The sequence below is a fragment of the Corvus kubaryi genome, unplaced genomic scaffold, assembly GCF_017639235.1.
Source record: "Corvus kubaryi isolate FWS band 111438036 unplaced genomic scaffold, C.kubaryi_AGA036_p1.0 37308, whole genome shotgun sequence".
NCBI lineage: Eukaryota > Metazoa > Chordata > Aves > Passeriformes > Corvidae > Corvus > Corvus kubaryi.
Window position 1 is genome coordinate 1,646,687 of NW_024581096.1, and position 26,916 is coordinate 1,673,602.

Sequence of the window (26,916 nt, forward strand, 5' to 3'; positions counted from 1 at the left end):
GTTATTGAATTTTGAATGGAGGAAGAACAGCTGCTACAGAAATAACATTACACTCCAACAATCACCAATGAAATCATTAACAATCTGTGAATTGAATTAGTTTCCTTCTTTTTCTCATTATTTATTATTTGGGAGACATTTGTTTTAGAGTTTTATTACATCTTTGTAATTTCTTTATTGTGCCATGAGGCACTTTCCCATTTACACAATTTTATTTTAACTGTTTCTTCTCTGGTATAATTTCTTTACCAAAGACAGAAAACACTATTGCATAGTGGCACTACTTTTTTAGTAACATGGCTTCTCTCTTCCAAACAGTGCAGCTTAACTCCTCTACTCTGTATCAATGAATTTCTGTACTTAGCAACAATATACAGTAAGTTCAGTTTTTAATCTAAATTTATTGTTACTGCTTTGATAGCAAATTGTGCAGTCTATCAGTGAAGTTGTAAGATATTTACTATTAACAGAAATAGAATCCTTTTTGGTTTTTTTTAGTGATGATCCTCACCACTGATTACTTGTCCAAAGAGCTCTTCCGGTGTATCTCCAAAGAATGGCACACATCCAACAAGAAATTCATACAGAATAATTCCCATAGCCCACCAGTCCACTGGTTTTCCATAACCCTGTCTCAGTATCACTTCAGGAGCTATGTATTCAGGTGTACCACAGACCTGAAAGAAAGAAAACACGCACGATGGTAAAACAAGTCTTACTGAGCTATGTCACATTATTTGTAATTCCTGAAATGTAAATGAAAGTGAAAACGTGGAAAAGAATGGAATTCAGTTGGGTTTAATCTGCTGAGTATGCATAACAACTAATGTTTTTAGAACAACCTACCTACATTAAGAGGCATCATAATAAACATTTGGGTATCTCTCATGCAAAGGACAGTTTGTGCTTTGTACATAGGAGTCCAGCATAGCAAGTATTTTATTTAACTTAAAATGTATCATTATCTTTATATGAAAGTAGTGATGGTTTTATCTTAAGTAACTTTTACAGTGAACAGATTGTGAGCAACGGTAATGAGGCATGCTTAAAGGGAAATGGGCCATAGCACAGATTTTAGCACCCTTGGTTGTGCAACACATAATGAGCTCCACAAGTACTCTGCTGAGATTTCTGAATTCTTCATAAAACAGTTTTCCATTTGTCTCTCTCACACATTCACTTGCACACAATTAGGTTGTTCATCTTACTAATAGATCCTAATGTAGAAAGGAAAAAGCCTAGAATAATCTTCAAAGTACTTGACATACTCCATTGGAACACCAATGCAGAAATAACTACGGTTTATTCAGTATCATAGTATGCTCTCCTGGCAAAACATTACTTCATGTGAACACTCAATGTAGAAATGAAAAAGGCTGTTTCTTACTTGTTTGTCGAGGAATTCTCTGGCATCTTTCTCAATGTGACCCTCGTACAGATTGGTAGTCAAACTCATAAGCCCCACTTTTGACAGGCCGAAGTCTGTAAGCTTTATATGGCCCATGGATGTTACCAACAGACTGAAAAATAGAAAGATTTTAAGTCACTGTGATATAATTCAACATTATGTGCTTATCATTGTTAGTACTATTACAACTATAATATCTAGAGGAAAATGGTTCATTAGCACTGTAAAATTATAAATACAGCTTAAAAAGTAACAGGTACAGAATAAACAGGTTAAAAATCTTATATTTGTTGCTATTATTATCAGAAGTAAACAAACTTTTTATGTGCAACTGCACAACATCTCACAGAACTATACAAGTCTTGAGAGCTGAGCACTAGAAGCTTTGAAGAAACAATTATCATCTGAAAGACCTAAACCAGAATACATATCATTTTTGAAGTGAGGTGAGCATTTTCCGTCTGTAACAAGCTGGATCAGTCATGCATTTGGAAAAAATCTCAGGGTATTAAGTTAGTAACTAATACTACACTGTCCTAAGGTATCATGCTATGTAAGTATTGTCAATTAACACCCATGACTTAAATTATTCTTCTTTTTTCTTATTGTGAAACAGGAAGAAGATGAATGGAGTTGCAACAGCCATACTTTGTATTTCAGCTACTTGCTGTAATGTTAATTTACTTATATAGGAGCAACACTGTATTTTCAAATATTGAAATTAAAAACCCTAACCCCCTCAAAAAACAAAATAACCCCCAAAAATCATGCAACAGGAGATATTTCCACATCTGGTCAATCTTGTCTTCAAACATGCAAGTATCTGCAAGTTGATGATATTTTGTATTAAACAGTGGTTTAAGTATGTAAACCACTTACATATACACTTCAAAAAAAACTTTTGAAAAAACTTTTCCTTAATGACTAAAATGTGTTCCCCTTCATTCTAACCAGAAGAGTAAATACTTTTTCCTTTTTAGCTACTCTGATAGCCTGTTCCATCTTAAACAGAAGCTGAAAATTCTTAACAGCTCTTTTGGGAAAAAAAAATGCATTTTCTGTAACCGCAAGTAATGAAAATCCAAATATTGCGAAGGAATTGCGAATCTATGTAACATTTACCAAAAAAAAAATTCAAAGCAAGTTTAAACCTTCCACACTTTATCTAAAAATTTCGAACTCCTCTTTCAGTTATATTCTTTGTACATACTTGTCAGGTTTCAAATCCCTATGTACAATTCCATAATTATGAAGGTATTCCAAGGCCAGAACAGTCTCTGCAAAGTACATCCTTGCCATGTCTACAGGTAAGGGACCCATATTCTTCATCAAAGTAGCACAGTCTCCACCTGTGAAACAGGACAAATGTTACAGATGACTCTATGAATTGTGAGGTGTATCAGTATAATCCATACATGATGCAGAAAGGGACAGAAACTGCAGTAATAAATTTTTATTTTCTAGTCAGATGATTCAACTGAACATGTAACCCCCTCAAATACTATACTGGAAGTAGTGTAAAGCAGGGAGAGAGCACTACAAGGATTCAATTGAAAACCAATAAAGTATGTACTGCTACCTAAGCAGAAAACAAACAAACAATAAAATAAACTGGGGTGCTAGGGGGTGGTGGAAGCCCACAGAACCATACCTGGGTATCTCTTTAGTACTGCTTCTGTCCACTGTTCTCCTTCAGCATCAGCACCTTTTGAAAACTGTCTCCTCTCTCCTCTTTCTTTGTAAACAACTACTACAAATCCCCCAGCACTTGCTAATGAAAATTTCAGATCCAGAAAAAAGCAAACATTTCCACGTGAACTTTGAATGCTAGCACACTTTCGATTATGATCTATAAGGAATTCACTCTAAGAGCAGTTATTTCCCATTATAGCTGGAACACAAGTGTTTTACAAGCTGTTTACTGGGAGATAATGACTGGTGAAAAAAAAGAACCACCTTGCTGTTGGATCTGGTTCCTAAATCTGAATTGCCCGAGTATGGAGGAGACACAGGGGGCCCCTTCTAATTCAAGTACCATATGGGTTATTTTTCTTTTGTGGTGTAAGGAAATTCTCTTCTTCCTCTACAAAACAGAAGAGCAATTTTACCTTCTACATATTCCATGACCATGCATAAATGACGTCTTGTTTCAAAGGAGCAGTACATGCTGACAACAAAAGGATTTTCTGCAAATGTCAGGATATCACGCTCAACAAAGGCCTGTTGGATCTGGTTTCGGAGGATGAGATTCTGCTTATTAATTTTCTTCATGGCAAATCTTTGTCTGGTTTCTTTGTGTCTCACAAAATAAACCGCACTGAAAAGTTCAAATGGGAGAGAAAAAGAAAGAAGTCTGATTAACTGCTAAAAATGCATTTTTTTTAAAACTGTATATATGTTATACAAAAGACTTGTTTTCAATTCAATGTAGTCCTTCACATTAAAGAATGGTTACAAATCTCATTTTGTTTAAAAACCAGGATGAATCTCAGTCAACATAAATTAGTACTCAAACTAAAACAAACAACTCTCCTGCCCTTCCCTCTCCCTCCCTCCCAATCAAACAACAGATATAACAGCAAATGCTTTCAGCCCAGGCAGATTTCAGGCATCCCACCAACAAAGGATTACATACAAAATCCAGCTATGGCACAGTGTTATAAATCATTGTGACAAATGCTTATTCTTTAGGTGTGCTGTAAGGAAATTATGACTCAGACTCAGTCCAGGGTATCTTAAAACATATCCTAGGTTTTGTATGAAGGTTGCTTAGAAGTTGCTCCAAGGGGTGGCTCCCTCATGACCAGGTCCGAAATCTCCTGCTCCTGTTCAGTCCCTGACATCAGCACTGATCCGCATCAGAGGAAGGTCACCAGTTGGTAACCCGAAACAAAGATCACCGCGTTAACTACGCAGTAGTATGCGACTGTGGTGTATCTTGACATGCAGAATTTCCACTGGGGTGTTGGGTACAAGGTTTCCTGTAAATTTGGTTAGGTAAAGTCAAGGCAGCGAGGGAAGCAAAGGAAAAGAAAACCTCACTTGGGCAAGTCTTCTCTCTTTCAAGGCTAAGGAGAAGGAATTATCCTGCTGTGAAACACTGACAAGGACTTTAAAGGACTTTAATGCTGCATTTCTCAAAATCCCTTGAGGCAAATCCTGAAAATTTTTGCCTTGTTTGAAATCTCCTTTGTACCATTTAATGCTTATACCTTCTCCAGTACATACTTATCACACTGTTTATGGAAAGAAAGCACTTACAGGAGAATTGGGGGGGCGGGGGGGGGAAATGGGATTCAATTATGAAGTTTTTTTCATTCAATTAATTGGCCCATCAGGTCCAACTATCAGCATACACTTGTTTATATAAACACAAAAAGTAACACTTGCCTTACTATTTCTATAAAGATCTTCACACAGCTACCAAAGTTATAGGCACTGAAAAAAGTCAGTACTTCTTTCTTTTGTGAAGGAAGTCTTTCTAGACAGCACAGTTTCTCTTACTGATTCTGAAAGCTTTCATTAATCCCTCATTCTTGTCTGAGCATGGGGCAGATAAAAGACATTACACAATTATGAAAGTAGGTAAAAACTACCTTGGGGCAAAACCCCATGACAAACCCCACCCTTTGTGCCTCCTAAGTCTCACTCCCTTCTGCCCCTCCCAAGCTGGAACACAGACTGAGTTACTCACCTCCAGTACTCCTCCCTGCTGACTTTATGCCTTTTGTCCTGTACCTCTTCCTACTGCTCCCCTCATAATCACTTCTCTCTCCAACTCTTACTCTTATAACCCTTTCCCTTGTTTTTCTTTCCCTTGCATTTTGGTTTTCCTCTCTCATTTGTTGCTTTCTCCTGTCAGTTTCATAATCTCCTGTAATATCTTTTCTTTTACCTGTTTAAGTCTCTTTCTGCATTCCTGGCATGTAAAAAATTAAAGCCTGAAGCCTCCATCCTTCAAAAAAAACCTAGTTACTTGAATGAACTAAGGACTGACTGAGGATTTGGCGTACAAATATTTCTCTAGTTTTAAAATGGACAGTGTGCCAAGATGGACTCTTAAAAGGCAAACAGAAACCAGAGCGTATTAATAAATCCTCCTTTCAGATCATACACATCTGTAATATCATTACTAACATATTTGAAAATGATTAGACTGTAAGTTCCAAGGACTATCTAGTCCAGTAAATATCTGGGACATGTTGCTATGTTTTCCCAGCTGTCTAAATTGCACCTTCAGTCTTAAAATCACAAGCAGGTAACTTTCCACTAGGATTCTGTTATTTCTCAGAAAAAAAGCTGTTTAGATCAAATGTACCAGACTCACGAGACAACTGCAACACAACAGTCTCTCCTGCTTTTACAAATACATACACTGTTTATGCTACACGATGTGCTTTCAAATGATCTTCAACGTACAAAAACGTCTTAACATCCCTCACATCCTCATGTCACGCTAACCCCAGCAAGCAACATTTATGCTTTATGAAGAAAACTATACCCCAGCCAGCAGCATGTCGATCATCAAATGGTGCCCATGATCTTCAGTATATTATAAAGACAATTTCAAATTTAAGGATTCTGTGACACAAAAGCAGGGTAGGAAGAGAACCCAGACTGTCCTGCCGATCCACTGAATGACAGTAGCATGCCCTGTCACCCTGCAAAGCCACAACCAGAGTGGTACTGTTGCATCCTCCTATTGTCTGAAATGAAGACTTTGATTTCCTATCTCCCCTCAGCTTTCTGTTCTCATAACAGAGCAACAAGAGTTTCCAAAGCATCCTCTGATTTCACTATGCGAATTTCAACAGGTATGCAAGTGCTCTGCATTTTACTGACACTGTAGCGCAACACAGCAAAAAAGCTTACTTTTCAAGGAAAGTAAGAACATTCATAAAAAACAAAGAACATTCATTTGGCAATGTCCAAACATTATCTTATTTCACTTACAACATGAATCTCAGTCTGAAAAGGTATCTCTGTAATACCTGTAGTTAGGCACAATTATAAAACACTGCAAAAGCGGTAAGATGACAAAAGCATGCTAAAGTATTTAACTGGGTTCCTGAATTAGTCCAACTTAAATATCATGCCGTCTATCACTTCAATCGTACAGTCATGATTCCTGTTTTTTCTCTAAATTGAAAGATCTCGGATTACCAAAATAATCCACATAGAATGGTTTCAGGCCTGGTTTACAGCTCTCCAGTAACTCCAACTTTTGGAGCCATTTTACAACCTAATCTACATTCAGGCCTTAAGGCTGACCTGATTTTCTCATCTGTCAAAGGACCTTGAACTCCTTGTGGAGACACAGGTATTGTACTCACTGCTTAAAAATTGTACCTGCTGACCAGGAACTTTGTTTCATTTTTACAAGCCATTTCCTGAGAAAAGACTGCTAAATTCTGTTCTGCCCTGGAATTATGTCTGATGCTGTCTCCAGTGAAGAGAAGCTACTGGTGAGGCTGTGGCTTATATTATTTGGTAAAATTTATAGATAGTTACTTAAGATTAGAATTTAAAAGCAGCACTGCACCACCTCCGAATGAGGCAATGCCTGTGACCAGATCAGAGTTACTTGGTTAAAGCACTGAAGCTCTTGGACAATGCACTCAGCCTTCTCCCTGCAGTATTTCAGACTTATCCTAGTGTGCCTAGGAGGAAATGAGAAGCTGGCCACATGACAAAGAGAACATGATGACTTTGATGCTTCTCTCACAACTGATACTAGTCCTGCTTGTTCTAATACGTCATCAATTTTGAATAATAAAACCACCTCTCCATACCTAACAGCACCAATACCTTCTATCTTTACAGCAGCTAGTAAACACAGATTCAAACTGACAAAACTGCAGTCCAAAATTCTGATGGGTAAACTGTCTTTTGCTACTTTAGTGAACCTACAAAGTCACACTTCTGCCTGTCCCCCTCCACTTCTGAACCAGTGGCCACCAGGCTGATGATGAATTAACCTGACTGATGGTGTTTTATTCTACAGCTGGTAACTTTCTTAATCCTGTTCCAAATACAACTATACATGAGCAAGTACTGTCAACAGAGTGGAGATGGGACAGAATGAGTACTCGCAAGTTACATGCAGCAGCTGCTCAAGACACACTGCTTCCGAGTTTTTAAATTTATCAAGCAACACCATTAGCCAGTATGTCATGTACGTACTGACATTACCATCCCTGCAAAAGTAAAAGCATTCCAGGCATGAGCAAAAGTCATATCATGTATTTGCTTTAAACTGATACAGTTATACATTGAAGAGACAGTGAACCAACATCACTTGCTTCCCTGAAATTAAATGTAATTTTTATTTTCTTGAACTGTTTCAGGAAACCAAACTGATGCTTACTTGAAAAGACTATTACCTGCTACCTACATCTCACAAGCTGGAATATGGAAAAAATGTTGTGACTGCAGTAAAAATTTAAAATTTGGAAAATACCAAAAGTTTGGTCTGGCTGAAAAAAGTCAGATAGCTTGTGAAAACATTAATGACTTGGCCAGAATCCTACATATTTACTGATTCGCAGCTTGTTTAACTTCCTGTATATTCCCAGCCATTCCCAAAAGCCTCATTTACTCATCTACTACACCTCATGTACTATACAGTCATTTAATTGCACTACAAATGAGTTTACCTGATCAATTAAAATCAGAGAACTGCTAAGATATTTACTCAAACCTTCACAAAACCAATAGTTTGTATTTAAACTCATCAAATTTAACATATATGACAAATCTCTGCTACAGCATGCCAAGACCAACAACTAACCTGTCAAGTAATCAAAGCTTTTCATTTCACTGATAAAGGCAAAAACACCACAGCAAAGGAAAAGAATGTTACAGGGTTTTCTTTAATTAGTTCAGATTTAAACCCTCCATTACAGCCTCAGAATAAGTAAAATAATACAACAGCATACTGCAGCTTTAGTAAGCCAGAGCATAAAATATGCCCACTGACATATTTTAGAGAATCAATCAACAAAGCACAGGCAGAATTCACATATACTTAAGATTATTTAAAAAAATTAATGGCCTGGAAAAACATAGGAAGGAAAATACAATCGTTGTAGCATAACAACAATAACTTTTGTTTCAGCTACTTATACTTGTAAATAAACTGCAATAAATGCCTTCAGGATAGTTTCTTGCTTTATATTCACAAGAAATCGGTATTATTGGTTTATTACACTCCATTTCATAGATGGGTTACACAGCATTTAGGTTATCTTGATGCATTCCCCTTTAAACTTGACCATAACTTTTGAGTAAATTAACCATCAACTGTATTGATGCCAACAGAAAAAAGAAAAACCCACTTTAATAAAGACTAGAAAAATGGCTTGTTGATTTTACAGTCTCTCCCACTTATCTGACATAGTAAAAATTTTCAAGCAGATAGTTTTGAAAAAGTGATATCCTAGAGAATTTAGGAGCGCAAGCCTCCTCAATTTACAGTATTGAATAGGTGCTAAAACCACTTTTAAAGGTGAGTAAATACTTTCAGAAGTTTATTGTCTCACATTTCACTATGTTCCTTTCGCTCTCTATGTATTGAGTTTGTACAGCAAGGTGTTGGTAGTGGGAGGACTACAGGAGCCCACACTGGAGGAGGTTTCCTGGCAGGACTTGTGACCCTGGCGGGGGCCCACACCAGAATGGGCTGTGCGTGAAGAACTGCACACCGTGGAAGAGTGACCTATGGTTGCAGTACTCTGGGGAGGTCTGTTGCTCATGGGATGGACTCACTTTGGAGGAGTTCATGGAGAACCGTCTCCCGTGGGAAGGACCCCACACTGAGGCAGAAGAAAGACTCCTCCCCCTGAGCAGCAGCAGGAACCAGGTGTGACAAACTGATCACAATCCCCATTCCCTGTCTCCCTGCACCCTGGGGGGAGGAGGCAGAGCTGGGAAGAATGGAGTGGTGGAGGAAGGGGTTTTTTTAAGGTCTCATTTTACTTCTCATTATCCTGCTCCGATTTTGTTAGCAATACATTCAATTAATATCCTCAATTCAAGTCTGTTTTGCCCGTGATGGTATTCAATGACTGATCTCTCCCAGTCCTTATCTCAACTCATGAAGCCTTCATTGTATTTTCTCTCCCCCATCCAGCTGTGGTGGGGAGCCATAGAGTAGCGTTGGTGAGTGCTGGGAATGGAGCTAGAGTCAACCCACTACAGGCCGTTTTGTTTTCTCACTTCCAATTTTTCTTCTAAAAAGTAACCATTTAAAAGAAAAACCCAAACCATCAAAATCTACTTTGTTATTTCTTCCTTAAAGATGGAAGTAATATCACTCTACTAAGTGATGAGCTTTTCATACACTTGCTAAAGAAAATAATGATTCATGAAGAATCTGGATATACTCCAAGCTGGTTACTCTCTAGCACCTCTTCTTTTCTTCACATATTTATAAGGGTCTCATCCAATTTTTACAGCATTACATTGCCAATTTTTTTGTATTATTGGCATTGAAGAGATATTAAGTAAGTCTTGATTTTCCATGACACAAACATGAGGAAAAAAAAATAGTGTGTGCTATAGAAGGGCATGGCTTGTCATCCGTTCTTTTCCAGCTTTGTAGATCCCTATTTAACTCTGGTTTCAGGCGGACAGTTGTCTCCAGTCTGCATTTCTTAATGGCTCTCTGAGGCTCCTTCTGGCTGTAACACCTATGGAGCAAGAGGCACAGGTAGGTCTACTGAACCTCTGACTTCAGGTGCCAGGCCTCACTCTGCTGACCGCAGCATGCCGTGCTGCTGCTCCTTCCTCTCCCCATCCCTCAGCATCTGAAAATTCCTTGGAAGTGGGAAAGGTTCAGTGACTCCTGACACCCCTTTCTCCAACAGAGGCCTACCCCACACAGTTCCTTTTATCCTCCTCCAGTAAGAAAAAGAGGTGAAAGGAGGAATGGAGGGGACTTAACATATGCCAGGGAGAGGAGAAGGGGGTGCAGCTAGGGAGGGGAGCAGCATCTACTGCTAACTGCTGAGAGGCAGGCAGGCTTTTGAGGTACTGGGGTAATTGGGAGAAGGTGAGATATGGCAAGCAGCAAGTTTGTTTATGAAGAAATTCTGAGAAAATTAATTTAACAGAGATTAACTAGTCAGAAATTGTATTTGAATATTTATGTAACTTTAATGCAAATTATACTATTTCGATTAGGATTTTACTGAGTGATGAAAAAATGTCTGGACACAAGTAGCCTCCACACAAGCTACCACGGCCAACAGTCTTAGGCAGTACTAAATGCCCCCTGTTCCAGAACTCACAGCTACCTTTAACTAAATTTCATCAGAGAGAGCCCACCAGCCTCAAGCCATCCAGCAGGCATACAAAACTCCAGTGGGTAGACTGCAGGTGCTTTTTGTCCTATGTCCAAGATCCCCTCACTGAGTGCTCAGTCCTGTCAGCTCACTGCCACTTCCCACCTCAAGCAGAGTCAGTCTAATGGGGTCTATGCTGGAAAGAAGCACAGCCCTCCTCCTCTGCCAGGCTGTGACACTGGCTCATTCAGCAGTGGGCTCCTCACCTCAAGATGGAAACCTCTCTTTTTTGAGCCATTTTACATCACTCCTGCTCCTGCAAGTTACACAGACCAACACTTCATGTCTTGATACATTTCACTGCAGAGGAGGAGCCAAACAAGGGTCTAACAGTACAGGATCAGAAGAGGGGACTGAAGACAGACACCATCACTGCACAGTACTTTCAGAAAATATTTTGTGTTCGTTTAGAGGCTCAGGTTACCAAAATTTTCTTCTTGGTCTTCTAGGATATCTTCAGATGACTTATGTATCACTAGGGCAGTAAGTTGTGCACTCTCCAATTACCCAGAAACAAAGCGAGAAATAGCAATTCCTTAAAAGCTAATTGGTTAAAATCTGAGAATCAGAACAGCATCCACAAAGTAACAAAGCACTGCTGCCCTACTTCAGGGGATTTGTTCCTATTGCAACAATATTTTTAGGTCAAGTAAGCACTCATTTTTATCAATCTGTCTCCCTATAGACGACATATAATTCTCTCTCACATCTGCATAAACACAGGCTTTTTGCAGTATTATAAAGGTGAGCTTAAATCTGCCCTCTGATTTATTCAGATTTCATCTCTGGCATGCTATCTGCTTCTAAAAAACTCCTTCTGATGTAATATTCAGTATTTTAATATACTGCAGCACAGACTAATTCATTATCACCTAGCAAACTTTCCAAAACCTTGTTAACTTACAATATTAGTAACGAAACAAAAATGCAAAATGAAAAAAGCAGGGTGCAAGCTACTCCCTCACATTAAGACCCCTGAAATAAGAAATAATGGGAAATTAAGCAAAAGTAAAATGCGAAAGAGCTGTCACAGTCAAGGATTACTCACCCATAAGCTCCATTACTAATCAGTTTAATTGTTTCAAAATCACTTTCCCGAGGTTTCCTCTGCAGCTTCAGTGAGGTATTAGAGCTCTTCAAAGTAAGAGATGAAAATGAACAAAGTGAATACAATACTTTTTTTCAGAATCAGGGGGAAAAAAAAACGAAACAAAAACCCAACTATCACCAGGCTGTCACACTGATGAACCAGGTGAAAGCTCTGGACAGCCAGACAGACAGTCAGCACAGAGAGGGACCAAGGGGCTCCTGAAACAAAGCTGCTTTTTCATCTAACTGGTATCTGCTGCACCACAGCAAACTGTCGCTTCTCTCCACACACAGGTTACAGCCACGAAAGCTTCTGGTAAAGTAGTTACTGGCAATTCTTATCTGGAGTCATGGACTTCTGTGAATTCCACATGGCACTCGCTGGACACTGCCTTCCCATTTTACTAAATCTGACTTTCGTATTACAGCCTGGTAGTAACAAACTACTGACGAGCCCTTCTTCACTCAAATAAACTTTGGCACACTTCAAATTAATGTTAGGGTAGAGTGTGATATAACAGGGAGGACAATGAAAAGAGACAAAATGAAAGAGAAAAAGATGGAAAATAAAAATGCATTCATTCTACCTCTGGAGTGGTCACTTTTATCGACTTCTTTGTCAGAACTTTTTGAAAACCAAGTTGCCTTGAGTATGGCAAAATCTTTTTTCTAGTTTGAATTTTTAGTTAATTTTAAAGATGTGTGAGTTAGAATTGGGGTACAGGGAGAAAAAATGAAGGCACAGGACTCCAAATTCAGACTTCTAAACCCACAAGATCTTTTTCAAATGTCTTCTGAATCTCTAAGAAATTCCATGACCCCTATCCAGGCAGTTTGGAAATAGTTAAAATTTGAAAGTAGACCTGGTTGAAATATTTTCAATAAATGCTTGCTGAAGAAAATTCAGTGCAAGACCAGTGAAAATGTTAATATAATGAACTACACAGGAGCTGACAGAGAGGACTTACTAAATTGTTCAGGCCACTTGTCTGCCAGTACAGGATTCTTCCTAACTGTCATTTATGATGACTGTGAGCAGTCCTGTACTTGAAAGTTATGCTTCCTGTCACTTCCCATGTGTGTTTTTTCCACAGCTACATTTTGAGATGTTTCCAAATATTCCCTCCATATTTTTATTTACTGATTTCATCATCTCCCCTATTTAAATTCCTTTATTACACTACATTATCCTTTCTGTACTTCTTCAGCATTTGCACAACACAAATAACTTTACAGTTTCAATTGCTTAGCTAATGCTAAGCCACTTTGCACCTTAGGTTCAGTGAAGTACTTCAGCACTTTCTTCTAATTATTCTGTCTTTTCTCCAATTTGTCAGTATCCTTCCACTAAATGCTACTCAGGTCTAATACAGTACTTTAAATGCAGAGAATGAAAGCAGAAGAGTAAGAAACACCTTTTCTGTCAATTACAGAATCCTTTGTAAGTGGCACTTCGCTAAATGTTAGAAAATATCCCAATATAACACAACACATACCAGAGAATGTCGTCTTTTCTGTTATGTATCAGAACTAGTGTAACAGATAATCCATGCCTGCTAACATTTGTAAATACTTGTGAAGTACCACTGAATTATCTAGACATCCCCTAAAACTGCTCTTGTTTCGCCATCCACTTGCATTGAAAATCAAGGCCAAATTGTTAGAACTTCATCTGCCCTGCTGACTGAAATCCAAGGTGTAAGAACCAACTTTTAAAAACAAGACCTTAAAATAGGAGCACTTAAGCCCACAATATTCAGCCCAATCAATGTGTCCAACTTGCTTTTCTTTTTCCATCCTGTGCAAACATCTCACAAAATATTACTGTAAGATACCCATTGCTGTAGGCACATATTTTCAAACAGATTCAGAAGAATGATGCACAACCTTTCAAACTGTAAACTAACTTTCTGACTCCAGGCTATTTGCTAACTTACTCATTTCTTCCTTGTCTCTTCACTGGATCTGTTCAGAATCTGAACAGAATTCAAAATTTGATCATGAGCTGCCTCTGTGAATGGACTGTTTTAAAATCTCTTTAAAATACTCTGTTTTATTAAACAGTTTATCAATACTTCTAAAAGAAAAAGAAATACATTGATTGAATAGAAAAAAGGATGGTAGTGGTGGATTTTGTGGTAAAGTTATAGCCACATGGTATACACCAACTTTGTGGAAGATGAAGACACTGAAATGTCTAGGAAAATAGGTAGAAAGCTTGGTTATACATTTTGAAAGACTTCTGCCTGCAGAGCTTCACAGAGTTAGTGTTGTTAGTATTAACCAATGTTTATTCCATCTGTTTACACATACCAGGAGAAAACAGAACAGGTAGGGTTGGGGGAACACACCAGAATTTCCTTGCTCACATTCAGCAAAAGCAGCAACGTAACAGGAAAACTTACACTTATTGATTCATCCGTTTCCAGAGTTTCTGCTGTCCCACTGTCACAATTAGCTAGCTGAGCTATTTCTGAAAAGAAGAATTAAGAACTTCATTTTAAACTATGGAACATACAAAACTAAGTGAAGCACAGAAAACATGAGAAGTGACACCTTAATGGAATACTTAATAGAAAATGGTGTCCTACCTGTAGCACTTGACAAGCAACCTTCAGGGCATCTCCAAGCATATAGGAAAAAATCCACCCAGAAAATGAAGATTTGCTATTCAGTGCCTATGTAATAATCTTCCACTGAAGCAATGAAGATTAGCCATGAAGCAATGAAGAGCAATACTGTTTTCACTGCTGAGACCTGGGAATTCCAAGAGCTGTGTGCAAACTGAGCACTAGGGGAAAGACAGCACTAATCTGCTAAAACTCCTGAGGATCTCAGCCCCCGAGGAGTTAACAGTAGGCCCCATCCTTCTTGGGCTCCTTCACAGTTACAGCAGAAGTTTCTAGTTTAGACCTAAGATGGACTCCAAATAGTTTGCTCCTTCTACACAGAAATGCTGATAAGCCTAGCAGAATAAGCTAAAAGTCATTTTTGTAGAAGCTAATAATTTACAGAGTCACTAAGACAGGTGACTTCTCTGGGAAAGTAAGATTTTGGGAGACTACAGCTTGATCAGATTGTTCCTGCCAGGGTCAACCTATGCTGCAGAGCTCCTAAGCCCAGCCTGTTCTTCAGCAGGCGTAGTAACCAAGAATTCTTCTGGGTAAAAAAAGCTAAACAGGACAGCCAGTAGCTAAAAGACTCCAGCAATCATATACAAATTTAGTGATATATTCTACATAGCCAAAGATGCAAATCTTATCACAATTATGTGCTGGGAATCAGAAATAAGACCACCTAAAATTTGCAAGATGCATTTTTATCTCAGGACTGTTAACTGAATTTATGACTACAAAATATAACTGAATATTCACAGAGAATATCTAAACTGGCTTCTTCTATATATAAAAATAAGTGATTATTACAACTGAAATGCTGCACAATACTTACTGCAATTTTTAAAGGCAAATTAACCACAGAGATTAATTTTCTGTTGGAACAGATAAAGATTTAAGGAGTAATTCTCATCTGTAACCACTATGCAAAACAAAATATGTGTTAAGTGTAAGAAACAGAAGAAATCAGAATATAAAATATGTCACTTCAAAAGCCAAAGAGATCTTTCAAGTGTTAAAGAAGCTAAAAGCATTCCAAAAATGGAGTCAATAAACACTGAAAAATACCCCCACTGAGAACAAACAAAATCTTAAAGAAAACAAAATCATATAGGATGAACCTGAAGTGGATTTTCCAGGCAAAAGTCACAGTTCTGGAACATGGGGGTTTTAGAATAGAAGTGTTGATGAAACCTTTACTCTATGGGCAAGAACCAAGCTAGCTGGAGTAATATACTTTGACAGCCTTCTCAACTGAAATTACTTTCATAAATAGCAAATTAAAACAATCCTTTCTGGAACAAAACTTTTGCAAAATAACCATTATCTGAGAAATCCATATTATTTGCAAGCAGTAGGTACTAATGGAATGGAACCAAAAGTCAGCTTTCAAAACAGGGAGCTATGGAACCATTTTGCAATGCCTGAAGAGATTTTTCAAACTCATCTAAATACCATTAAACATCTGTCCTTTTTCTCTCATTGATTTAAACCATTTCTGAAGACTCATGACTCAAAAAGGTAAAGATAGTAATTTAAAAAACATGGGGAAAAATTTCTCCCCAGGGAACTCTTCAGAAATGCAGCCACCAGTCTCTGCTAAGTGATGAATTTGTTGTGGCATTGCTTTCAGTACATGATAAACTTATCTAGCATTATCTCCAAATAATGCAAGAGTCATTTCACTCAAAGAAAGGACACTACAGTTAGGCACCAAACAAAGGAGGTAAGTAGAGAAAGGTCTAAAGTAGGTTGCTTTTCTCTGCAGATGAAATAAAATCCTTTGCATGAACATTTATGAACACTGAAGACATAAATTAACATCTTGGTTGAAAATACAATTCTGTGTTATGGGATGAGTAGTGCTACTGAGGTGCACTTTGTTTGTTTTGAAGAACTTGGTTCTGCGTTTTGAAAATTTTCTGGTTTTACATAAAAGGGCTTTAAACTTCTTCAGGATGATGATCTTCCCATAGTATTTATATAGTAATGAATACAGTGCTCCCAACAGCTCTCTCTGTAAACCATTAATTCCAGGGCATAAACCCATAGTGCCCTTCTTTTATTTTTGCTCAAGAAGAGTCCCTGTATACACAGACACCAATTAACATCAAAACCAGACCACTTAAGAAGTCATTGCACAGTGATTTATACTGCTTATAAATATTATTTTTCTTGGAGCATGGGAGGAAAGCATTAACACAAATCAGATGGCCTAAATTACCTATTACAAATACACATACACATTAATCTGTAGAACAAAACACTAAATAATCAATTGTTCAAATCTCCAACTGAACCAAGAATCAGTAATCCATATATCATACACCCCTCAGTATTTACTGACAAACCACGTGTCCATTTTCTCCTTCAGAAAAAAAACCCAAACCCCAACGTTTCAATTATCCTTTGAATGCTTTGAAGTTTGTTATATTAATTTTCAGCTTATGAAATATAATAAGATGCATCCTAGATGATGTACACTCCCATAAAACAAATATCTAGTTAAAGAAAACAGTATTCCTTATTTGTATATAGGCATTTGTTTCTAGACCTCTCTCACAATAAACTGTTCCAAAAAAATTCAAAGATGTTACTAAACTTAGGTAGTGACAGATTTTTGACTCCTGCTGAAGAACACTTTTATCCAAGTGGCCAGGAAGAGTCAATGAGGAAGATAAGGTTCAACTGGAAGAACCAGGGTCAATGATACAAAACCCTCAACCCACACTCCAAATTAAATCTTGCATACTTGTTCAGTGAAGAATTGATGAATTGTCAGTTCAGGACAGACCAACAGCTCACCAAATCCAGAAGACAATGCTTTATCTTGCAGAGAATTTCAATACTTCTTGATCTTTTCCAAAACCAAAGAGAAAAAAATACTTATGTATATTTTCCCAATTTGTCTGGCTTCCTTGCTGCACTCCAAATACAAACAAAAAGCATCAAAGCTGTTAATCTGTATCTCTGACAGAAAAGAATACTAAATTTGGATGAGGAAGTCCTGTGAAGACAGGAAGGATAAGAAGCAGAAATAATAGGCTTGACTTTCTTTAGATCTGTTAACATTAATGTCATCTGTAACAATACTCAATCTAACTGAATTAGAACTAACCAAACAGCTGACACAACTGGCAGCGCTGAACTTCACAAACTGCTTTAGTTCAGCAAAAAGGTTTTAACACACAATATACTACTTCTTTGATTTAACAACATGTGATCTTTCATAATGAAAAAAAAGGTTTATCATAGTTTTTTCCTATTATTTTGTGTTATCAAGCCCTCTCCTAGTCCTGGTTAGTAACACAGTAGACAAACTAATTGGCATCAGCTAGACTCATTTTTCCATGACGGCACTTCTGCCGATTTCTTCCAAATAGCAGAACTAGCACTGAACACAATGAACCAATTTCTATTTGTCACCAGTGATAGAACCTGGTCTCAGGGCAACAAAGATGATGATCCGGCTAGGACAGAGAAGAAATTTTAGTTTTTTCAAGATGTCCTTAAAAGAACCATAGAATGCCTTGGGCTAGAAAGGACATTGAAGATCATCTTGTTCTAAAACCTTCTACCATGGGCTGGGACACAGAATGACAGAATACACTGAGTTGGAACAGACCCAAAAGGATCATAAAGTCCAGCTCCTTCAGATCCTGTCACTGGTCACCACAGAGAAGAGAGCGGTGTCTGCCCCTCTCTCTGCTTCCCCTTGTGAGGAAGTTGCAGACTGCAGTGAGGTCTCCCCTCAGTCTCCTCTTCTCCAGGCTGAACAGACCAAGTGACCTCAGCCACTCCTTGTATGGCTTCCCCTCAAGGAGCTTCACCATCCTTGTTACCCTCCTTTGGATGCTGTCTAAGAGTTTAATGTCTTTCTTATCCTGTGGCACCCAAAGCTGCCCCCAGCACTGGAGGTGAGGCTGCCCCAGTGCAGAGCAGAGCAGGACAATCCCCTCCCTTGCCCGGCTGTCGATGCTGTGCCTGATGCCCCCCAGGCCCTCCTGGCTGCCAGGGCACTGCTGGCTTGCATTCAACTTGCCATCCACCAGGACCCCCAGCTCCCTTTCCATGGCACTGCTCTCCGGCCTCTCATTCCCCAGTCTGTCTGTACATCCAGGGTTGCTCCATCCCAGGTGCATAACCCAGCACTTTCCCGTGTTGAACTTCACATGGTTGGTGATGGCCCAGTCCTCTCATTTGTCAAGGTCTCCCTGCAGGGCCTCCCGGCCTGGAGGGAGTCAACAGCTCCTCACAGTTTTGTGTATCTGCAAACTTGTTTCATATCCCTTCAAGTTCTGCACCCAAGTCACCTATGAAGACGTTGAAGAGCACAGGGCCAAGGATGGAGCCCTAGGGAACCCCTCCAGTGACAGGTCCCCAGTCTGATGTCACCCCATTCACTGTAACCCTTTGTACCTGACCCATGAGCCAGTTGCTCACCCATCATATGATGTGTTTATCCAGCTGTGGGCTGGACATTTTGTCCAGAATGATGCTGTGAGAGACAGTATTGAAAGCTTTACTGAAATCCAAAAAGATGACATCAACTGGCTTCCCTTGACCACCTAGGTGGGCTACCTCACCACCTCCCACTAGACCAGGTTGCTCAGAGCCCCATTCTGTCTGGTCTTAAACACTTCCAGGGATGGCACCCATCACTTCTTTGGGCAACATGTTCCAGTGCCTCGCACTCTCACAGTAAAGACGACTTCTGCAGTGACAATACCTCCCCTACAACTTAAGTTCTCCCTACAGAAGTTCTAAACATGGACTGAAATTACAGAGAAAAATTAATGGGCTGGAAGACAGTCTTCTCAAAGACTCCAAGATGCAGGAACCTGGGGGCACTGAAAGGCAAACAAAAGCTCAATCAAGTTGCCTTTGTAACTGTGCTTAGATAACCGTTACCATCAAATTATCCCAGGAAATTTCATTTAGAGCTGAAATGAGGAAGTTGCATTGTCAGGATGAAAGATGATGAGTGGTATCATGGATACAGTGTATTTGTGAATGATATTTGCAACAAAAAAAATCCTATTCACAAGAGGTGGCCCTTTTAATGTGTTTGAAGTTGCGAGAGTACTGTAAGAGTCAGCGAACACTTGCTCTGCTACCATCTTCATCTTGACCCTTTTCAGGTACACACAGATTATAAGGATGATAAAACACATTGAGAAGAAAGAACCTATAGCTATACCAGGAGATTCACCTACCTTCCAGAGGATCCTTATTTAAGCCCAGCTGGCTAATAATGTATCGAGGGATGTCTGTTTTAATGCCCTGCCCCTCTTTAGCATGGCCTTCAGCTGCTTCCAAAAGATAGTAAAACTCTTCGGGATCAAATTCCTAGAGGAAAAATAACCACCATCATTTTCTCTGTTGAAACTGGTTCCTTAGGGTCTAACATAAAGACTTACTTTGCTCCTTCTAACTCCACATATATGGCATTTTCCTACTAAAAACAGTACCTCTTTATTCTATTACTAATAGTCTATTAATCTATTCCAATTCTTATACAGTGTAACATGATGCAAACAATGGAATTGCATGCCATTACTTCAGAGCACCACTTTATATGAATAGTATGTTCTTTGCCCTCAAAACTTTACGTAATACTGAGTGAAATGACCTATACCCAGCAAAAATAAGATTTCAAATAGAGAAGATATCTCCCTGCGTGTGCTTGATTATAAAATTCCACTACAACTATATAAATATATCGCACTACAATCTTTACTTCTGAAGTATTTGTAATCAATATATATGCACTGTTTTATGGAAAATACAATTAAATAAATCACTAACTTTAGAATGACGATAAAACTGAAACTTGATTTAAAAAATTTGAGTTTCATTGATCCAATTGTTTCAAATCCAGAAATGAAATATTCTCCTGTGGGAACTAACTATATTGCAACTATCATTTATAATGTACCAAAAAGGCAAGCCTCAACAAAGAACAAAAAGGAACAGAAAGAATAGAAACTCAAAACTCTACCTATTCCCAAGTCCCTCGGAAATACATTTATTTTACTACCTTTATGGACTATAAAAGGAGAAATACATTGAAAGAAGCAAAGGAAGATTATTAAAACAATGCTTGGGGGTTTTTTTAATGCAATTTCTCTCTCTACTGGCATGAATTCATACCAAAACATCTGTCCATGGTTACTGCATTCTCCAAGGCGCTTGTGGCTATAGGTGCAATGCTTAACAAAGTGATAGCCATTAGTCATTAATGTAACAAAAGACACTTTTTCCTCGAGCAGGTCAGCTCTGTCACAAACACCTGTAGAAGCCAAGCAGACTGCTGAGCTAGCTAATTTCCAGACTGTTTTGCGGCCCAACATAACTCCATAGGGTTTTACTCTACATGTTGAGTCACAAGGGTCTTGTCCTAGACCCTCAAGCTACTCAGGACTTGAGAAGTCAACATCCCAACCCAGAAGGCAGCTTCAGAAATTCAGTATCATGCTTCCTTTTGGAAGCATCAAAACTGTAGCAGCTAACAGGAGGAGCTGCAGCATGTCTGAAATAAAGTATCTTTGGAATTTTCAGTCTTATGGAAACAATTTTGGTTTTACATTTGTCATGAAACAATTTGCATCATGTACAGCCTACTGCAAAGGACTTACCACAAACCAATGAACTGTCCAAGCGGTCTTAGTTTAGCTCCAGGTCTCAGGATGCTGCTAACCTGCCCAAAAATCTGAACCGATAACTAAACAGTACATGCTGTCTCAGACTTACTCTCTTCATCTTACATGCCATCGCCAGCAGTTATCTCTTACATGCTACTTCTTGGTACTAAAGAAGTCAACAGTGTGATGTTGTGTTCCAAGATTTCTATCTACTTTTGTCATGAAAATGTTATCATATCCTTACCTGCTGCAGTGGCAGATAAACAGCTTCTCCTCCACTTACCAGCAAGACAAGGCAATTTCAAAGCAGGTAATTTTAATCATATGAATGTGTGTGTGTACATCTATCTCAACACACACATAATGCATATACAGGTGTGAATAACAAGAAGCAATGAATTTATTTTCTGATCTTCACTTCCAACTCTGCATTTCATTTTACATGTACAAATGGAGAAATATCTTTAAATAATTGGCAGTAGCTCTTATCACATATGAAACCATAAAACCTTCATTCATATGATCATCAAGTAAACTAAAATAGGAATTCACATGCTATGAATACCCAAGACAAGACTACCATCAGATAACTGACAGCTTTATTGCATGGTATCTGAAACGTCTCATGACCACAAAGCTGGATTTACAATTTTATGAACTTTCTTACAGAGGGTGAAGTTTTCCAGATCTACTATATATTTCAGAAAGATATTCTAAAATATCAGCCAGTAATATTAAAAATCTTCCAGAGGGATACTACAGAAAAACAATACTGTTCCTTTAAGTTTACAATTATGTTTACAGTCCAGGCTTAACACCTTCTTGCATGAAAAATGTATTGTTTTATGACTGTACGCCTAAATTTGTTCAAGCTACTGTATCCGTAGAAATATATGATGCAGGACTGTTGCAATCCAGTTTAAACCTCCTGAAGGTCCTTGTCTGAAGTGAGAACACTTGAAACAAACTGTGCTGGCTTTCCCTGCCACTGCTGCTCTCGAAACTCAACTACAAGACACAGTCACACCTGGCCTTTGCACCACTGTTCTTCCACTCACTCCTGCAGGCCCAGCAGAAGGAGGGGTGCAGGATGCACATCAATCTGCTTGAAGGATAAGGCAGAGCAAGCAGCCTAGGATAAAATCCCAGAGGCAGAAAGTGGGAACTAAGTGAATAGAGATTTGGACTAGATCCCATTAAAACTTTGCACTTAGGGGGAATGAACTAATGGGCAAATAGACCACCAGGAGAGAACTTGAATTAGAACCACAGAATCATCATGGTTCCAAGAGACCTTTAAGATCATTCAGTCCAACCATCCATCCAGCACCACCACTGCAACCACTAAACCATCACCCAGCACGAGATCAAAACACCTCTTGAACACCTCCAGGTAACTCCACCACCTCCCTGGGCAACCTGTTCCAATGCCTGACCACCCTAACAGTGAGAATAATTTTTCAAATATGTAATCTGAATCTCTCCTGTCTCTGGCACTTTCCTTTCAGGGAGCTGTAAGAGAGATAAGGTCCCCCCTGAGCCTCCTCTTCTGGAGATTGAACAATCCCAGCTCCCTCAGCTGCCCCCAGACACATTTTTCTAGACCCTCCATGAGTCTTGTTGCCCTTCACTGGACACACTCCAGCTCCTCAATTAGAAAGTTAATAGAAAATGATGATGATGGGGGCAAGGGTTGGCAGAAGAAAGGCAGCAAGCCTGTAAGGGAAGGATATAAAGAAAGTATCATTAACAAGTCTTGGTCTGACTGCCTACAGGACGTGCTTAAGGACATTTCTGGATGTGTGATAATAGAGAAGGATGCAAAATAGAGAGGGAAAAAATGAGGAGATGAGAAACTGGATGATGTGGAGAAAGATAATATGAACCCTCTGAACAGAGCAGGGAACATCACACTAGACATGGAATGAGCTTCTTGGCAAGAAGGAATAAATCAAGTTTGGATTTAATGGCAGAAGCAGGACATGCTAAGGTGTTCTTCTCTCTAAAGCCTTCCTTTTTGTTTTGATTGTTTTTTTTAAACATCTCTTTCATGCTGATTCAGAGCACATATCTTATTTTTAGATTCCTTCTGAACTGCAAATCACGAACAAAAAGCAACTGGGAACACTGAGACTCGGTATTTCTAAAACAAAATAGAGGCAGCTCTCAAAATGCCCATGGCTGAACGAGCCAGGGTGTGGATTAACTGTGCCACAGATGAAGGGACACAGCACAGAGCCAGAGTCAGACTGGAAAGACTTACTAGCTCAGATTCAGTACCATGCAAATGCAGTTATGACAATTTCAGGCATAACTTGAGTCTAGCAGCAGGCTGGCTCCCACATAAGCCCTGCCAGCCTCAAATAGCTGTATGCAGCATCAACACTGATCTTGGTACTGGCAAGCAGAGTGGCTCAAAGTCAGCTCAGGCTGCCTGCCAGGCCTTTTGGACTCAGGCTGGCTCTGGCATGGTATTTGGGTGTCTACACCAACCTCCTGTGTACACTGTGTTCCACAAGTGTTTATTAGTTCCACTGAACAACTGAAGCACACTGGCTCTGTATGTAGGAGCAACTTCCTGCACCTGAGCCATCCCAGCTCCTACAGCACGGGTAAGAAAAGCAGAAACACGCCCACACAGCTCGCACAAACTAACCCAGTCTGGCAACATTGGTGCTATGCTCATGCATAAATGAATTAACTCTTCTGCTCCTTCTGGTCCCCAGTATAATGCCAACTGCCCGTGTATCTGGACAGCCTAATCCTTGTGCTGCTCCTATCATCAGATCAGGTACTGCAGAGCTGACCTCTAGTTCTGGCAGCTGTTGAGTGCAACAAAATTATGAAACTGTTAAGAAATGAGAAAACCACCAAGCAATTACAATTCCGGAACAGTCTTCCCAAGAAATGGAAAGTCAACAAAACAACAGAAAAAGCCAAGTGGTTTTAAAAAGCAGCTTCCTCAGCTGATGGAAAGGATTCTATACCATAGTACCTGCAACAGCAGGGAACCAAACAAAACTGCAGGAGAGTCCTGCCAGCATACTACATTCGATAATAGAAGTGGAAAGGATCCCACTAACAATGAAGCTCTACCACACTGTTTGACATGTTCCAAGAATCAATTGTAAAGAGCCTTGAATACTAAATAGGAGAATTTCCTACACTACACTAAGTGAAAAGCACTACTCAGAGTATGCATGACCTTACCAGGCATTCCAGTAAGCGAGCAGGACGAGCAATAACTATCAGGATTTTTCGAACAAGTTGTTTAATAAATGCCATTTCTCCACTCTCTGACCGCTCTTGTGCCTAAAAGATAAAAATAATGTCATATCAAACAAAATCACATTTAATGCGCTGCTTAGGAAAGTATGTATGACATTTAGGACACCTTTGGGGTTTGAAGCATGTACTTGATACAAACGGCACATCAATTTCATGATCCCAGCAGGGATAACAAAGATCTGAGCAACACTTCTGATTCAAGTAATTCCAGTTTTAAAATTCTAACACTGTAACAACAAAAGTGCCTACTTTTTTTTTTTTTCTGCTTGTTTCTTAAGCTTACACAGTACTATTAACACCAGTTTTGCAAAAGGATACAACATATCAACACAGATCTATACGTGCACGTTGTTCCTCAATTTATTAATAATGTTAGGCTGAAATGAAAACTAACATAACTAATAGTAATAGATACAAGCAACATCCATCCCAAATTCATACTGATGTCTTTTGGTCAGTCATAGTAAAATGACAACTTATACACAGACATACAGATAAAAAACCTATACTTGCAGAGAGGCCTCATAAAAAGGAACATGTAGAAGGGAAGATAATGAAAATTTGAGTTCTACAAGGATTACAATAGAGAGGAGGAAATGCTACAGAAAAATACATACGGAAAAAAAACTTCTAGAAGGTTTGATAACATCTGCACAATGGTCTGAGCTGTATTTCAAATTCCTTTTTAATGTTCCCCTCTAAGAACAAATTATGTGATTTAAGGATGTTAGTGAATGCAAAGAAACTGTGTAATTCTCCTTCTGATTAAAATATACTAATAGCCCTTCACTCAAATATCAAAGCATTTCCTTGCTCTGAACAGTAGAACTCACAGACTAAAGTTTCTCAATGTGTTGGTTCATCATCTCTTGCTTATTCAAAACCACAAAATTAAAGTAAGAAACTAAAAAAAATATTACTATGGACAAGTAAGTACTTCTCCTATAGCATGTTATATTTTTGAAAAAGGACTCTATGAAAATAGGAAGCTATGCATATTGCTCTTAATGTAAGCACCACCATTTTAAAAATCGTCAAATATATGAGAGGAATTAATTTGTGGAGTTTAAAAAAGGAAAAAAAAAGTAAAAGGCACAAATATCATCTAGCAGTCTGCAACAGGTTTCAGAAGAACCTTAACTGGACAGAAGCTTAATTCTGAACATTATCAACTAAGCCCAAGTAAAACTTTTGTAAACAAAACACCTCCCTATTTTAACCACCACCAGAATTTAAAACACCTTTGCAGAGTTTCGTAAACACTCAGCTGCCTAAGTGAACAAAAGATTCAATACACATCACATTTAAGGGTGATGAAGCAGGAAAGCATTCAGGCCCACTTGAACTTAAAATTATAAAAATTTTGGCTGAACCAAGCCTCAACCCTCAAGGGAGTCTTCCCCTAGTTAGAGTAACTGCACAGTGCCAAGTAGCAGCAGGGAATGCAGCTTTCTACTGAAGATTGCAGCTGGGAATTGACAACAAATGAATTGTGTGAATCCAAAATACAACTAAGTTCCCATAATCGAGCTGTGGAAAGAAAGTGTTTTCATGCTGCCATATCATGCTATTAACAAGAAGTAAGCAGTGGTCTCAAAAGTTAAGTCTGAATTTTTTAAGGTATAATGTCTTTGCAGAACAGGAATCTTTTTCATAATAAAGAATTAGCATCATAGAACATGACAAAATTAGTGTTGTGACTTTTTAAACAAAGCATTGCTTTACATGCAGATTGAAGAATAATTTTCTGGCATAGTTTTTTAGCGGGTTTTGGAAGAGGTGTTAGTCAGTGAACACACCGTCTAAACTCTACTTAATGTATAGCCATTTTAAGCTATATATTGTTAACAGTGTTAAATGCGGTTCAGTGAATCCTGGCTCAGACATGTTTTCTTGTATTTTGACGTTATCAACTAGCCAATTCTGCCTGCACTTTGGCATGGTAGAACCATCATAATTTCATAAGAAGGTTACTGGTTCAAAACTTCCTCCTGACCAGCAAGCAAACTCTTAAGTATTTTCAATGTTTAAAAAATAGGATTTCAACAATCCAGAGTAAATTTACTCATGTCTTAAGTTTTGCATTGCTGTATGAAGAGAAAACGTTCAAAAAACAGTAGTGTCAGACATCCTACTTGCTGAACAGAAATTAACAAAAAAGCAGCATAGCAAAAACAAATTAAAAAAAAAAACCCAACCAAAACTGCTTGTGCATTCAAAAGAAAGCAGAAGACGAATTAAGACAGGCATGGCAATTTAACAAATCAGCTGGAAAAAATTTCAAATTAATTTCAGATCTGCTGCTTTATCAGTTTAATTTTGACTCATAATGTACTATCAAATACCACACAAATAAATGAGTACATTACATGCTGCATTCATTCTTTTAGAAATTACACATTAATAAACTACAGCAACTTATGTAACAGCATGTTTATTTGTCAAGTTTCAAGTTCTTCTTAATTATTTTAGCTGATTATTCTATGAAACTTTTGACACATTTAGAAAAGACATTATTTCTGTTAATA

At 38.6% G+C, this 26,916-nt stretch overlaps 1 protein-coding gene across 9 annotated transcripts in view; it reads right to left on the reverse strand.

Moving 5' to 3' along the window:
- Positions 1–26,916, reverse strand: part of MAST4 (microtubule associated serine/threonine kinase family member 4) — a 287,435-nt gene that overhangs the window by 22,749 nt on the left and 237,770 nt on the right. For all 9 annotated transcript variants that reach the window (XM_042028214.1, XM_042028212.1, XM_042028211.1 and 6 more), the window contains 8 exons: positions 24,311–24,412; positions 19,673–19,805; positions 14,247–14,314; positions 11,801–11,886; positions 3,517–3,725; positions 2,619–2,757; positions 1,388–1,520; positions 512–677 (listed from right to left, as the gene is read on the reverse strand). In XM_042028214.1, the coding sequence (XP_041884148.1) occupies positions 512–677; positions 1,388–1,520; positions 2,619–2,757; positions 3,517–3,725; positions 11,801–11,886; positions 14,247–14,314; positions 19,673–19,805; positions 24,311–24,412 (1,036 nt within the window). The remainder of the gene's footprint in view (positions 1–511; positions 678–1,387; positions 1,521–2,618; positions 2,758–3,516; positions 3,726–11,800; positions 11,887–14,246; positions 14,315–19,672; positions 19,806–24,310; positions 24,413–26,916) is intronic.